At 39.6% G+C, this 14,826-nt stretch overlaps 1 protein-coding gene across 1 annotated transcript; it reads left to right on the top strand.

Annotated features, from left to right (window-relative positions):
* The first annotated feature begins 12,578 nt into the window (after positions 1-12,578).
* On the top strand, positions 12,579-14,597 carry LOC141511404 (somatotropin). Its single transcript, XM_074220610.1, has 4 exons — positions 12,579-12,662; positions 13,273-13,389; positions 13,883-14,044; positions 14,397-14,597. The coding sequence occupies exons 1-4, from the start codon at positions 12,579-12,581 to the stop codon at positions 14,595-14,597; spliced, it is 564 nt and encodes a 187-aa protein (XP_074076711.1).
* Positions 14,598-14,826: the final 229 nt, after the last annotated feature.

Raw genomic sequence — 14,826 nt, 5'->3', positions numbered from 1 at the left:
TCTCTTAGTTTTGTTCATGTCACTCCATTAGTTCCTCCAAGTCTACCCCCATCTTCATCATTTCTTCTAGAATTATGGCATTTTGCTGCATTCATATGCCATGATTTGTTCAATCATTTTCCAATAGAGGAGCAACCCTTAATTATTAGCTCTTTGCCAACACAATAAAAAAGCTACTATGAATATTTTTGTATTTCAGACAATGAGCTTTTCTAGACTACTTTCTTTGTATTTCCACAGCTTAATACAACATCTGGCACAACTGCTTCTTGGATGATATGAGTCCTTTTCATCTTTTTATAAGTCTCTTTAGGGCATAGGCCTAGTAAAAGTATAATTTTTCAAAATATCAAAATTAATTGTTTTATAGGCTGTTAATGCATAAGACATCATTTGATAATAAATGCCCTCTGATGCAAAACCTCTGGGTACTACAAGGCCAACTTCAAAGGCTAAGAGATGGTGCCACTGGACAGAATTTCCAAAAGTTCAAATGATTTTTGATTTTCTCCTGCTAACCTGCCACCCCCTCCAAGTGTAAACCCTGTACATTTCCCCTATGACTCTGGCACATGCTCCATTGCCCTCTGGGGGAGTCCAGCCCTGTCCCTCAGGGGTTGCTACTCTAAGTACAGGCTACTTCCTATTCTACTCTCCCTTGACTTCCTGCTATTGCAGGTGCTGATGTTGCTACTGGTTCTGCTTAGATGATATTTTTCTCATTCTTTTTCTTTTTTTTTTCTTGCAAAGTCTGAGGTTAGGGGGAAAAAAAAACCCCAAACAAAGTTATTATAGTCAGTCACCTGTTATCAGCTTTTGTTATTCAGTTGTGTACAACTCTTCATATCCTCATTTAGGGTTTTCTTGGCAAAGATACTGGAATGGTTTGCCATTTCCTTCTCCAGCTCATTTTACAGATGAGGAAACTGAGGCAAACAGAGATTAAATAACTTGGCCAGAATCACTCAATTCATAAATGTCTGAGGCCAAATTTGAAGTCTGAAAGAAGAGCTTTCCTGATTCTAGACCTGGAACTCTATCCACTGAATCACATATCTGCACCTACCAGCTTCAGCTTTATCTACCAGCAAATAAAGGGACTAGGCTTTCTTTAATTGTCTTTTTTTTTCCACTGGTGCCCTCTACCAATATCTTTTGAACTATTAAAAAACTATTTTTTTTTTGCTTTTATACCTACCAAATCTGCTTTCTATAATTCTCTTCCTTAGGATTTAATTTAAAATGACTCATTCATCTTACATTTATGTCTCTTGATTTAAAAAAAATGTAAATAAATTTTAAAATGTTTTTCCAATTACATGTAAAGAGAGTTTTCAATGTTCATTTTTTGCAAGATTTTGAGTTCCACATTTTTCTCCTTCCCTGTCTCTTGCTTTCAAAACACTAAAGTGTTGCTTTTCTCAGTTGCCAGAAAAAACTTCCTTTCAGTTTCTATGAGACACTTCCAGTGTTGAGACATCCAAATTTTGCTCAATTATACTAACTCCTTTTTTTTTTTCAAAAAATCATTACCCTACTATTTCCAAATCAATTTGCCAGCACTGTACTGCTCTTCTTCATCTTGCTGTAAGATCTAGAACCCTTCCTCCTGACCCTTACCTGAATTCTGGTCATTAAGTCTATTCTATCTTGCCTAGGATCTAGGCAACCACAAACTTCCTGTACATTTCCAAACCAGATTGCTGTGCTGGTAATCCCTTCCCAATCCACTTCCAACCCCAATCCCATTTCTTTTCTTTCCAACTCTATATTTTGCCTTCCCTTATTGGAATGCAACTTTGAGGAAAAGAATTTCTTATTTTATATTTGTTCTTGAGTCATGTCTGACTCTTCGTGGGGTTTTCTTGACAGAGTTACTGGAGCTATTTGCCATTTTCTTCTCTGGTTCATTTTACAAATGAGGAAACTGAGGCAAACAAGATTAAGTGATTTGCCCAGAGTCATGCAGCTAGTAAGTATCTGAGGCCATATTTGAATTCAGGAAGAGGAATCTTTCAAGTCAAATCCTCTATCCACTGTACCAGCTAGTTGCCTGGGGGCAGCTAGTTGGCACAGTGTATAGAGCACTGACTTTGGAGTCAGGAGGACTGCAGTTCAAACCCAGTCTCAGACACTTACTACCTATGTGACCTTGGATAAATCACTTAACTCTAATTGCTTGGCATCCAAAGACATCTCCAGTTGTCCCGATTCATATTTGGCCACTGGACCCAGATGGCTCTGAAGGAGAAAGTGAGGCTGGTGACTTAGTACAATCTTCCCTCACTCAAATCCAATTCATGTGCTTGTCATGGCACCATCTCCCTGATGTCATGGTCTTCTTCAAAGACAAAAGACAAACATCATCATCATTTGCCTACTTGGCACATAATTGTTGCTGTGTTGTTTGTCCTTCCTTCTCAGAAAAGACTATGACATTAGGGATGTGATGTCAAGCACTCCAGTGAATTGAATTAAGGAAGGGAGAGCTATGCAAAGTCCCCAGTCTCACTTTTTCCTATGGAGTCATCTGTTCAGTGATCAGCTATGGATTAGGATGACTGAAGATGGCCCTGGATACAATAGAAGAACTTGGCCTTTTTAAACTATTATAGGATTTTATTTTGACTTAATCAGTGATTAAGGCTAAGTAAGAAAGAGGCAAAGAATGTCCTCTTTAACCTAGTCAAAAAAAAAACCAATCTGGAAGGGGAAGATCCTCAGGGTTTCTGGCCAAAACATGATAAAGACTTAATGAATAACTTTTTTAAATCATTCATTAAATTAGGGACTTAAGTAATTCCAGGGAATAAAGAAGCTATAAATCTCAAATTCAATTCTAGTCTCAGAGTTCAGTGGTATGAAAATCTCTCCTCATTAGTGGAGAGCAAAGAGAGGCAGAAGAATTGGGGAGAGGAGAGTTCCAGATTCTCCAAGACTTCAAATTCTCAATTTCTTTAAGCACTTCTGGCTTCTGGTTTTTAAAGAGAGAATTCCAAGCCCACTTCAAGTTGTTGAAGAAGAAGACTGAAGGAAGACATTATGGAGACTACTGGCTCTCTCATGTCTTCCCAGATTCTTGTCCTTCAGCAACCTGAAGTAGGGTTGACCTCTTCTCTCTCAAAGCTAGACAGAAGGACCCAAAGTAGTGTTATCAATGGTGGTGTTAATCCTTCATTCTAGAAGATCATCAAGTCCAACTCCATCATTTTACAGATGAGGAAACTGAGGCCCACAGAGGTTAAAGTGATTTGCCCAAGATCACCAAGTTAGTAAGTATCAAAGGCCAGATTTGAACTCTTCATTATCTCTACCATTGACTAGTTCATCTTTACCTCAACTAGTTATATGCTCTTAGCCAAATCATTTGCCTCCTTTATCCTTTTGATGGTGCAATGAATAGAGCACTGGCCTTGAAGTCAAGAGGACCAGAGTTCAAATCTAACCTCAGTAACTTGCCACTTACTAATTGTGACCTTGGGCAAGTCATTAACTCTCACATCCTGGGCCATCTCCAGTTGTCCTGGTTCATATCTGGCCTCTGGACCCAGATGGTTCTGGAGGAGAAAGTGAGGTTAGTGACTTAGCATAACATCCGTCACTCAAATCCAATTCACCTGCATGGATGGCATCACTTACCCAGATGTCATAGTCTTTTTCAAGAATGAAGGACAAAATTCATCATCTTAGACTAAATCCAGATCTTAGTGTAGGATCTATGAAATGCCAGATAAAAGATTACGAACTACTTAGTAGCTCTCTTATACACTACCAGACTGCTCCCCAGAATAACTGAACTAATTTATGGTGATATCAACAATGAAGTGTTTGTTTTCCCAAAGTCCATCAGCATTTCTTCCATGGATTTCTAATCCATAGAATTCTAGAGATGGAAAAGTCTTTAGGATTTAATGCAGATTCCTCATTTTACAGAGAAGGATATTGAGACAGAGTGAGAGGAAGTGATTTGTCCAAGGTCACATAACTAGTTAATAGCCAGAACTAGAACTCCACTTTTCCAATTTAGAATGTTTTCAATTATAATACACTGCTACTTGCTTCCTGTTTCCTAAAATTGATTAACTTGTGGTTCACTGAAATCAGAATGCACTGGGATGATTTCTCCTCTTTTTTTTTTTCCAAATAGATTGGAAGTTCCATGAGGGTGCCGACAGGACATATCTTATTCATCTTTGTAAATCCATTACCAAGGTCACAGACTTCAGTTCTTTCTAAACTTTTTTTTTTAGATTTTGCAAGGCAATGGGGTTAAGTGGCTTGCCCAAGGCCACACAGCTAGGTAATTATTAAGTGTCTGAGTCCACATTTAAACTCAGGTCCTCCTGACTACGGGGCCAGTGCTCTATCCACTATGTGACCTATCTGCCTATCTGCCTCCAATTTCAATTATCTTGGGGGGGGGGTGTTGGAGAGTGGAGGAGTTTGATTAACAATTTTTATAAATATTTTCCATTTTTTCTTCTATTTACTGTCTTCCATGTTTATCCTTAAATGCCCTTGTGATGACATTGCCAAGTCAAATGTCTTACTTGTCTCTTCTTTATGAGATGATACTGTTCAGAGTAGTCTAGATATCCTTCACTGTAAGTCTTCTAAACAAGTTCATATTCTAAATTGGAAGTGATTTTGGCTTCTTCATCCCTTGTCTGGCAAGTTAATTCAGATCTTTGTTGATTAACATATTCTCTTGGTTCTTTTGGTTTTCTTGGTATGGTAATCAATCATATTGGTTAACTTTCTGCATAAAATTATAATGTATCAATATAATTTCTGTTGTCAGTTTCCCATTTTTGATTATACTTTTTAAAATAGTTCATATGAATTCAATCATGCATCATCTTTTCCTCATTATTATTTTTTCTTGCTTTTTCACTAACTAATTTTAGGTCTAACAAGTCAATGGTCTGATTATACAGACAGCGATTCAGGAATAACATTCAATTCAATAACAAGTTTTTTCCCAGCTATTACAAAATAATCTATTTCATATTTTGTAATGTTATTTGGAATTTACCATATCCAACATGTACCAATTCTTTTCTCATAGGAAAGATATATGAAATAAAGGAATGAGAATTCTAATGCAACCTAAAAACCTATGGCCTCTCTTTCTTTTTTTTCCTGAACCATGCATTCCTAAACATTTATCCTCATCCTCATCTCTTTCTATCTTTATCAGAATGGTATATTTAATTTGGAGGGTTCTATCAAGTTCTTAATACAATTTCTCTACTTGATCCTGAGCAACCAATTGGTGTATAAACTACAATTACTTTCACTGGAGAAATTTTGCAAATGCTTGTCATTATTACTGCGGTAGGTCATGGCCCTGTATCCTATGAAATAATGTTTTTTTTGTTTTGTTTTTTAGGTCTTTGCAAGGCAAATGGGGTTAAGTGGCTTTCCCAAGGCCACACAGCTAGGTAATTATGAAGTGTCTGAGACCGAATTTGAACCCAGGTACTCCTGACTCCAGGGCCGGTGCTTCATCCACTGCTCCACCTAGCCACTTCCCTAAACTCTTTATACAGACAGAATGCTCCATGAACACAGACTGTTCCCTGGACCTCAAGCAGGAAAAAAACTCTGCCCAGAAAAATCTCCAACTGTGTATGACCCTGAACCAAGTAGCTTGCAATGAGAGTCAATGTGATATGATTTAGAGAGCACTGACCCGGCATCAGGAAGATTTATGTTCAAATCCTGATTCTAAGGCTAGATTATGATATTAGGGATAGCTATTTAACTTCTTTGGACCTCAGTTTCCTTATCTATCAAAATGAGCTGGCTCAGATGATCTTTCAGGTTTTATCTAGCACTAATTCTAAGATCTGATAGAAGTTCAAGATAGTGGGAAGAAAGTGTTTGGACAAGCCTTGGTGGAGAAAAGTGTAAGGAAATTAATTTAGGGAAAACATTGCAAATGAATTTAAAGGCTGACAGACTCTGAGGTAGCTGTTAAACTAGAAAGAACTTTGGAAGTCACTACTAACTAGTAATTCAGTATCTAGGATTATGCTACAAGTCAAAGACTTGGGATCATGTCCTAGAGTCAGAGTCGTAAATAGGAATTCTGATGCCCAGGACAAGTATAAAATGGAATATAGGGGAGGGGGAAGTTGAGAAGTGATAAACTTAAGGAAGAGAGCAGGTTGCCCAGGGAAGAAAGAGATGGACTAGGGGTGAGTTCACCTTCAGTGCAGAAAGGCCTTAGGACCCCACCCCTGGCACCCAAGGGCTAGGTGCACCTGGTCCATGACTTTTGCATGCCTGTCTAGTAATCAACCTTGACTTTCATTTTTGCCACAGGGAGTTTTCTCTTACAATCTCTTTGAGGTCCAGTGCAAGTGAGCTAGTGGATGGCTGTTCTATCCCCACTCCTCACAGAAACCAGCTTATGCCACTACATCATAGCCAATGCTTACCAAAAACCAATTCCTGGGTAGGAAGCAATGAGGTGACAGATTAATGGGTCACATTGGTGGGAAATAGAGATGGTAGGAAATAGAGCAGTAGCAGTTATTTCCTAACCCCAGGGTTCAACTAAACAACAATGGGTGGGTCAAGAGGACCAAGAAACTTAGGGCTATAGGGCTAGCAAAGAAACTGTGCTCTTCTAAATCTAATTTCTGGGGCAAAGTCCAAGTTGGCTTTACCCACAGCTAACTGTATGACCATTCACGAATTAATTTACCTTTCTGGGCTTTAGGTTTCTCATTGGTAATATGGATATAAAAATGCATTGATTACTTCAAAGAATTGCTTTTGGGGGCAGCTAGGTGGCACAGGGGATAGAACATCAACACAGGAGTCAAGAGGACCTGAGTTCAAATCCAACCTCAGACACTTAATAATTGCCTACCTGTGTGACCTTGGGCAAGTCACTTTTAACCCCATTGCCTTAAATAAATTTTAAAAAAAGAATTGCTTCTTTATACACCTTTAAACACAGTCAAATCCTGAAATAAATCAAAGCCACGAGTAGAGGAATAAAGATTTTTAATTCAAAATAACAGAGAAGTGGAGCAGCTAGGTAGTGCAGTGGACAGAGCACCAGCCCTGGAGTCAGGAGTACCTGAGTTCAAATCCAACCTCAGACACTTAATAATTACCTAGCTGTGTGGTCTTGGGCAATCCACTTAACCCCATTGCCTTGCAAAAACCTAAAAATAAAATAAAATAATAAAATAAAATAAAATAAAATAAAATAAAATAAAATAAAATAATAAAATAACAGAGAAGCAAACCTGCCACCTGGGAGCTGTAACCTGAGTGCAAAGGACAATGTATTTCCCAAACTAGAGATCCATAAAACAGTCTTTTATGTTCTTAGGACAGGAGGTGTTAAGACCTGATCATGAGATCTCAGCTGCCCCAGCAATCTGAGCAAGGAGAACCACTTCATTTTGCCCTTTATGTCATGAATTTCAATGGAAGGGGGTTAGGACATCAAATGCCAAGAGCCAGTTTGTGCCGGGTTACCCCACAATGCAAGATCTCAGAATAGGACTTTAAGTCTGATTCAACTCAACCTAATCCTTGTATTAATAGTTTTCTGTTAGCATTATGGAAACATTTCCATTTAGTTCCTACTAAATGCTTTTCAGTAGGTAGTCTAGAAGATTTGGGTTCTATTCCTAACTCCAACATACACTAGCCATAGATCCTGAACAAATTAATTCTCTAAGACTCTAAACTATAGGAAATTTGGAGTTCTATTTGTGGGTGAAATTACAGGTGTGAACCAAAAAGACCTCCCCCCAAAACCCAATTATGACCTCTCCTATCAACTCCTATCTCTACTCATTTCTCTACCATGCCCCAGCTGTTTTCTCGCCCTAGAAGATGCTCCTTGCCCTTTAGCCCTCTTCTTTAATTGCTAAGTTTTTTTTCAATTCAATTCAACAAACATTTCAATTCAATAAATTCAATAAAATGACTCCTCGTTGCCAATCATTGTGTTAAGCATGGGGTTACAAGTAATAAAGGAGAAAGATAATTCTTATCTTCAAGGAGTTTTCAATCTAATGGGAAAGACAACACACAATAAACTGAACTGTATTCCAAAGAGAGCAAAGAAAAAGAAAAAATACCCTTATATTCAAAAATGTTTGAAGGAGCTCTTTTTCATGATGGTGAGGAATTGGGAAGTAAGGAAAAACCCATCAATTGGGGAACGACTGTTGGGGGAGGAGGGAATTGAGGAAGGGGGTGTGTGTGTCTAACATCTGAATTCAAATCTCATCTCTCATCCTTACTACTTGTGTGAACTTAAGCAAATGCCAACATCCATGGGACTTAGTTTCCTCATCTGTAAAATGAGAGGAAGGAATGGTGTGTATGGACTCAATAACCTCTGAGGTCATGACTGAAATCTATGAAGCCATGAAAGAATTTGTTCACTCAATCTGATCATATTAAAACCTTAGGGTTTGTAAAAGGTAAGCTTGGAGACAATGAAAGAGAATCCAGCCCTATGCATTAGGGACATTCCCCTCCAAAGTGGTCAAGAATGAAAACATAAACAACTTAAAGAAATTAATGGATGATGGGATAATGTCTAGAGAAACAGGATGTTCTCAGGTAGACATCAGAGAGGATAACCAGAATCTTTACACCTAAAGCCAGAAACTTAGATTTGACAGACTATGGATCTGACTTTGGCTATCAATTCCAATATTCTTAAAAACTTTGATTGGCTGTTTCCCCACACATGGGTCATAAGGGTGAGTGGCTCAATACAATCCCACCCCAACCATTAACAGTTGAAAGTAGGAAGATGAACTCTCAAATCTATTCAAAATATTCCTGTGTATATAGTTTTTTTAATTTTAAATTTTATTTTTAATGAAATAAAAAACATTTTTATAAATAGAAGGATAATAAAATAGATGATTGTATATGTAACTGCAAAACTATTCCTTTTAAATATATTTTGTCATGTAAATTTATTTTTTTCTTAGATTCTCCCCCACCAAGCAATATCCCTGTTAGATCTATTTCCAAAGATAATTAGGGGAAAGGAAAAGAGTCTATATGCTCTATCTGTAGTTTTAAAGCAGATAAGTTCAAAGACACCCCCCTAGGAAAACCCAAGATTTCCCCAAAAATCCCAATTCTATACTCTCACCCAAAAATACAGACCAATAGTCTCCCCAGGTCCCAGTCTGAACCAAAAACCCCTTTTGTGATTGGTACCCTGTTAAGTTCTCTCTATCCTTCACCAAATGGTATTGTCAGAAGTGGAGTCTGAGGCACAGGAAGCTGTGGGGCATAGGAGCACTACCACTACCCCTTCTTCACTGGTTCCTTTACTTGGAGTTCAAAAGAACCCTCAGGAGGGTTTCTAAGGAAAACTCATTTCCCCTCATACTATTCAAGACTCATTGAAAGACTATATTCCAGGGAACTTTGGGAAGGAACCCTGCCCCACCAGGTATTCATAGTTTTCAAAGAACCAGTTTGTTTCATTGCTCCCTCTTGGCTTCCCATTGACAGTGGATTTATGGATGATGGATCTTTTTGTTCCCTGGGACACAAGCTAGAATATCTGAAGCTCAACAAAAAATCAGGTAGCCATGTGCTAATCTTGTAGTCAGGTGAGACCTTGGTTCAGATCTCACTCTGAGATTTATTATATGATGTTGGACAGATCATTTAATTTCTGAGCCTCAATTTTCTTATTTGAAAAGTGGGGGTAACCTATATAGACTTTATTCCACCTAGCTATTGTGAGGTTTAAATGAAATAATATCTGTAAAGTGCTTTGAAAACCTTAAAGTGCTATGTAAATGGTAAAATTACAGAATCATCTTTATCACCATCATCATCAAGTTTTAAGTCCTGACTCTGACACATATCAATTGTGTGAATTAACTCTTTTAACACCAAAAATTGCTGAGCAAGTGCTGATTTGATCAACAGCTAAGGTGGTAGAGTGAATAGAATGCCTGGACCAGAATCAGAAAGGCCTGAGTTCAAATCCGACCTTAGACACTTGTTGTGTGACTAGTTGTGTGACTCTGGTCAAGTTATGTAATCCTATTTGCCTCAGTTTCCCTATCTGTAAAGTGAGCTGGAAAAGAGAATGGCAAATCATTCTAGTGTCTTTGCCAAGAAAGCCCCAGATGAGGTAATGAAGAGTCAGACCCAAATGAAATAAATGAACAATTGATTTGATCTGCATTGATAGAGTGAAGAAGTTCACTAAACCAATGAAATCAGATTGTTTCCAACAAAATATTATATGGGCTTTTATTTTCTCCTGTCACCATAATTTCCTCCAATATTCCTCCCCAGTACACTCACAAAAGAGTTATCCTATATAGTAAGAAAATATCCCCTACACTAACATAAGGCATATAAGATTGTCCTTGCCTCTCTTTATATCCTCCTTCTACTGAGTTGCTCTTCTGTGCTTTCTTATCTACAAAAATAGGGGAAACAATGGTTCCTTCCAGCTCTGACATTCAGTGATTCTGTGTCTTTCTCTTTATTTTCATATAAATCTGATTTCTTCTTCATAAAACGAGATCTAGAAGGAGGGTGTAAGGAAGATTCTTGTTTCACTGGTTTCATAGAGAAAAATAGACCTCTCCTCCATAACAGCTCTCCCCACCATCCCATAGTTGGGTTTAGGCCCGAGACATCACTAGAAATCTTGCCCCTGAGCACAAAAGTGCTGTCTTCTTTCTTTCCTTCTAGAGTAAAGAGGATGATTTATCTCCCCCCACCCCTGAGTTCTCAATCTTAAAGATCCATAGTTAGACCCAGGCTTCCAAACCAAGAGTCCTTAGAGCCCATAGAGAACATATGGACCAAAAAAAAAGGTCGTTTGAAGTGGTGCTCTCCAGTGGTCAACATCAATACCACATCCAGTAGCCCCAAAGCTCAAGGGAGGCATTAGGGTTTGTTTAGGGAAGTTATAGGGGGCAGAGAGCAGAAGAGAACCTGGTCTTACTTCCCTAAACAACCCTAAGATGACTGATGGTCAATATAATCTCATTTTTTGGACTGGAAGGGGAGAGTAGAGTGCAGATTAAAAAGTATTCAGAAGTACTTCTAATAAAGAATTATTCCAACTTTTTCTCCATATAGTAGAGATTTGGGGCTAAATTGGGAGTCTAATCTGCCAGGCTATGACATCAGAGCACTGGAAACTATAGACCACTGCTACTGCCCACCACCAAAAAAAAAAAAAGACAAAGATGGAATGTTTTCTTCATGTTACCTACTAAACACCACCCATTTCTTTTCCAGATAAATACTGAGAATTTATCTATAGGGGCTGCCCCTTTCCATTCACTCCCCCCCCCAATTCCTTTAGCCCTGAATCCCTTATATCTGCTTCCCTGACTAGGTATTTTCTTTGCATTCGTCCAAATACTCTGATGCAGAGAGAACACAGAGTCCTCAGGCTAAGGCAGGTGGGGCAAACACAGACTCAATGTTCATATGTGAAGGGGGGTGGGGAGGGGGAAAGCAGGTGAGGAGGCTCTAAAGGTTGGGTACAGATGGGGGGAGAATGACACCCCAGAATGGGATGAAGGAGCTATGAAACATTCAGAATCTGAGTAGGAGGATTTATTTCTATCTTTAAATTATCCATCAGTTCAGCCATCAGTGGTATCGAGCAATTAATAATGGAAAGAAGGTGGGGAAATGAGGGGGACTAGGGTATAAGGAGGTGCTGGAGGGGAGCAGTTCCAGAGCCCTTGGACTCAGCCACCTACATCGACCAGGATCCTGTGACCAGCTAGTCCAGCAGAGATGGCTCCAGGTACTCTACCCAATTATCTCAAAGACCTTCAACCCATTCCCCTGCCCCCTTTCTTCCCTCTTGGACCAATAGTTTTTATACCTTCTCTGTCAGAAATCTTTCCTTATTTTTATCTTCCATTCCACCTGTTTCAGTTCCATCCCTTTTACCCCTTTCTAATCTTTTTGGAGAAAGAAAACAGTAAGTCCCCATCTTCTTTCTTCACCCAAAGACAACAATCTTAACTTGTTCCCAAATGGGTGGAGAGAAAGAAGGGAAACCTGAACCAGGGACCAGGTAAGACTGATCAGAGGAAAACCCTTGAGGACAGCCTTCTAGCGGTTTCCCAGGAAGCAGAGATAGGATTAATGATGCAAACAAGAGGGACAAATAGAGCTTTGGTTGAGGACTTCTGAATACAGATAAAAAGTTTTCTTTTTAGTCTTTTCTTGGTTAAGAAGTTTAACAACATTTAAAACATGTCCTATCCCTAGAAGAAGAGCTAAGAAGCTAAGTGCCAGAGTTTAGACCATCAAATGGCAGAATTGGGAGGTTAGGAATGGAAAATCATGGGGGAATGGAAACTAAGAGTCCAGAAATGAGGGCTGGGTGCCAAGTTCATCATCCAAAGACCATTAGCAGAAAAGAGGAGGTTCTTATGGGAGCAAGACAGCCTCTAGTGAAGCTAGTGATGGGTTAGAGTAACTCATCCTTTCTTTTTCCAGGTACCCATCTCTCTCTATTGCTCCTCATCACTTTCACCTTGCTGGGGCCACAAAGGGCTGGTGCCTTCCCGGCCATGCCTTTATCCAGCCTCTTTGCCAATGCTGTACTTCGTGCTCAGCATCTGCACCAGCTGGTTGCTGACACATACAAGGAGTTTGTGAGTCCATGAAGGATGGGGATTTGGATAATGGGGGGTTGGAGCAGAGCAAAGATATGGTAGTGGAGTGGTCTTGAAGGGGATCTATAAAACTTTAACTCAATATGAGAGCGAATGAGAAGCTACCGCAGTTCTGTAAGCATTTTCCTTGCAGAAGATGATTGAAGGAAGGGAAGTAAGAGAGGACAGGTAAGAACTATGTCAATAACCCAAGTGTGCAGGAGGAAGGACCTGAGCTAAGACAGTGATGGCTGGAATGTAGAGAAAGAGTAAATTTGAAAAATAAAATTCAGAAAGAACTTAAAAGACTTGGTGTTAGTGGTAATTAACTGGATGAGGGGGAGGTCAAAGAAAAGTATCAAAGATGGCTCCATTGTAGTGAACAGGGGTTCTTGTTGATGGTATGGGGAGGTGAGGAGAGTCAGATAAATCCAATTGGACATTCACATGGAGAAAAGTATTGAGGGGGATTCAAAAGGTGATCAGTATTGGGGAAAGTGGAGAGAGAACATAAATGGGAATCAGAGAGAGCTTCTTAGAAGAGATATATTGTATCTGGCCCCAGTCCAGTCCTTGGCCACTCATTATCTTTGTCTGACTATTTGCACAGGAACGGACATATATTCCAGAGACACAGAGACATTCCATCCAGAGTACCCAAACAGCTTTCTGTTTCTCTGAGACCATCCCAGCTCCCACTGGCAAGGATGAGGCCCAACAGAGATCTGTGAGTAACTACCCCTCCCACTCCTACCCCCAGCCTTTTGTCTCCCTCCAGGTAAGATAAAAAATGAACTTGAAGAATCGGTATTCTCAAAGTTGAGTTCTGCCAATGCCCGGAGAAGTGTGATTAGCTTCTACCTTCCTCTCTTCCCTTCACCCTCAAAATTAGAATTGTTTCTCTAGCTTCCTCACTACAAATCAAGAAATATGAGGGTGCAGAATATTAGAACAGCTGCCCAAGGCATGAGCAGGTGCCCAGGGCAGATTAATTTAGTACTTTGTATATTATAGGATCTTAACTTTTTAAATTTATTTTTATTCTGATCTTGCAAAATACCACAGAAGAAAAGAAGACTATAGGTGAAATTTCTAGTCTCTATAATTAGCCCTTAATAAATAGCTCTTGAATTAAATTAACCCTTTCCTGCCTCTAGAGTTTCTTTTAAATGCTCCTGCTCACAGTGTCCCTTGTCTCTTCCCTTCTTCTTAATTCTCAGGATGTGGAATTGCTTCGTTTTTCCCTTCTCCTTATCCAATCTTGGCTCAGTCCAGTGCAGTTCCTCAGCAGGGTCTTCACCAACAGCCTGGTCTTTGGTACCTCAGACAGGGTCTACGAGAAGCTGAGGGACCTGGAAGAAGGGATCCAGGCTCTCATGCAGGTAAAATTGAAGGGAAGTTCATACTCGAGAAGCCAAATCTCTTTCCTGTCTGCTAAATTGCTCCCAGCAGTTTCTTTCTAGTTTAACCATGGGGAGTAGAGAGAAGAGGGGAAGGAGAAATTAAGGCAATTAAGGGGATAAGGGAAGGAGGATTGCCACCCTTCCTTTTGTTTTCAGAAGAGCCTCAATGCAAGGTCTTTTTTGACGAATAAAGAAACTATTCTCTTTCTTTACTTTCCTCATTTGAGCCAATGGTCCTACTTCCTTTTTATGTTCTTTATTTCATGTCCAAGTGGGAAGTGAAAATGAAGGGATAAGATGGAAAAGTTCCCCTCTTCCTATCTCTTCTTAGGAGTTGGAGGATGGCAGTTCAAGGGGTGGCCTGATCCTCAAGACAACCTATGACAAATTTGACACCAATCTACGCAGTGATGAGGCACTGCTCAAGAATTATGGGCTGCTCTCCTGCTTCAAGAAGGACCTGCACAAAGCTGAGACCTACCTCCGGGTCATGAAGTGCCGCCGTTTTGTGGAGAGCAGCTGTGCCTTCTAATGGATGTTGGCTATTTCCTCACTCATGGCACTGCCCCCTCTTGGAGGATGACAGGATCACTCCCACCTAATATGCCTTTCTGCTGAGAAAATAAAATTGCATAAACTTAAAAGTGTCAGTTTTGCTGCATCATTGGAGTAAGGGTGGGGGGAATGGTGATAGTTAACTGGAACTGATCTAAGGATCCACTTGTGTCTAAGAGTATACCCCAATGTCTTCAGTTTCTAAC

Source organism: Macrotis lagotis, chromosome 2 (genome assembly GCF_037893015.1).
Source record: "Macrotis lagotis isolate mMagLag1 chromosome 2, bilby.v1.9.chrom.fasta, whole genome shotgun sequence".
NCBI classification, from domain to species: domain Eukaryota; kingdom Metazoa; phylum Chordata; class Mammalia; order Peramelemorphia; family Peramelidae; genus Macrotis; species Macrotis lagotis.
Note: the sequence above shows the minus strand (reverse complement) of the source record. Positions and strands in the feature narration are given on the sequence as shown.

Bases quoted from the DNA above. Each gene is read 5' to 3' on its own strand.
- LOC141511404 (XM_074220610.1), top strand. From the start codon at position 12,579: ATGCCTTTATCCAGCCTCTTTGCCAATGCTGTACTTCGTGCTCAGCAT. The intron at 12,663-13,272 runs GTGAGTCCATGA...CTATTTGCACAG, and splicing joins CTGACACATACAAGGAGTTT to GAACGGACATATATTCCAGA. The intron at 14,045-14,396 runs GTAAAATTGAAG...ATCTCTTCTTAG, and splicing joins GGATCCAGGCTCTCATGCAG to GAGTTGGAGGATGGCAGTTC.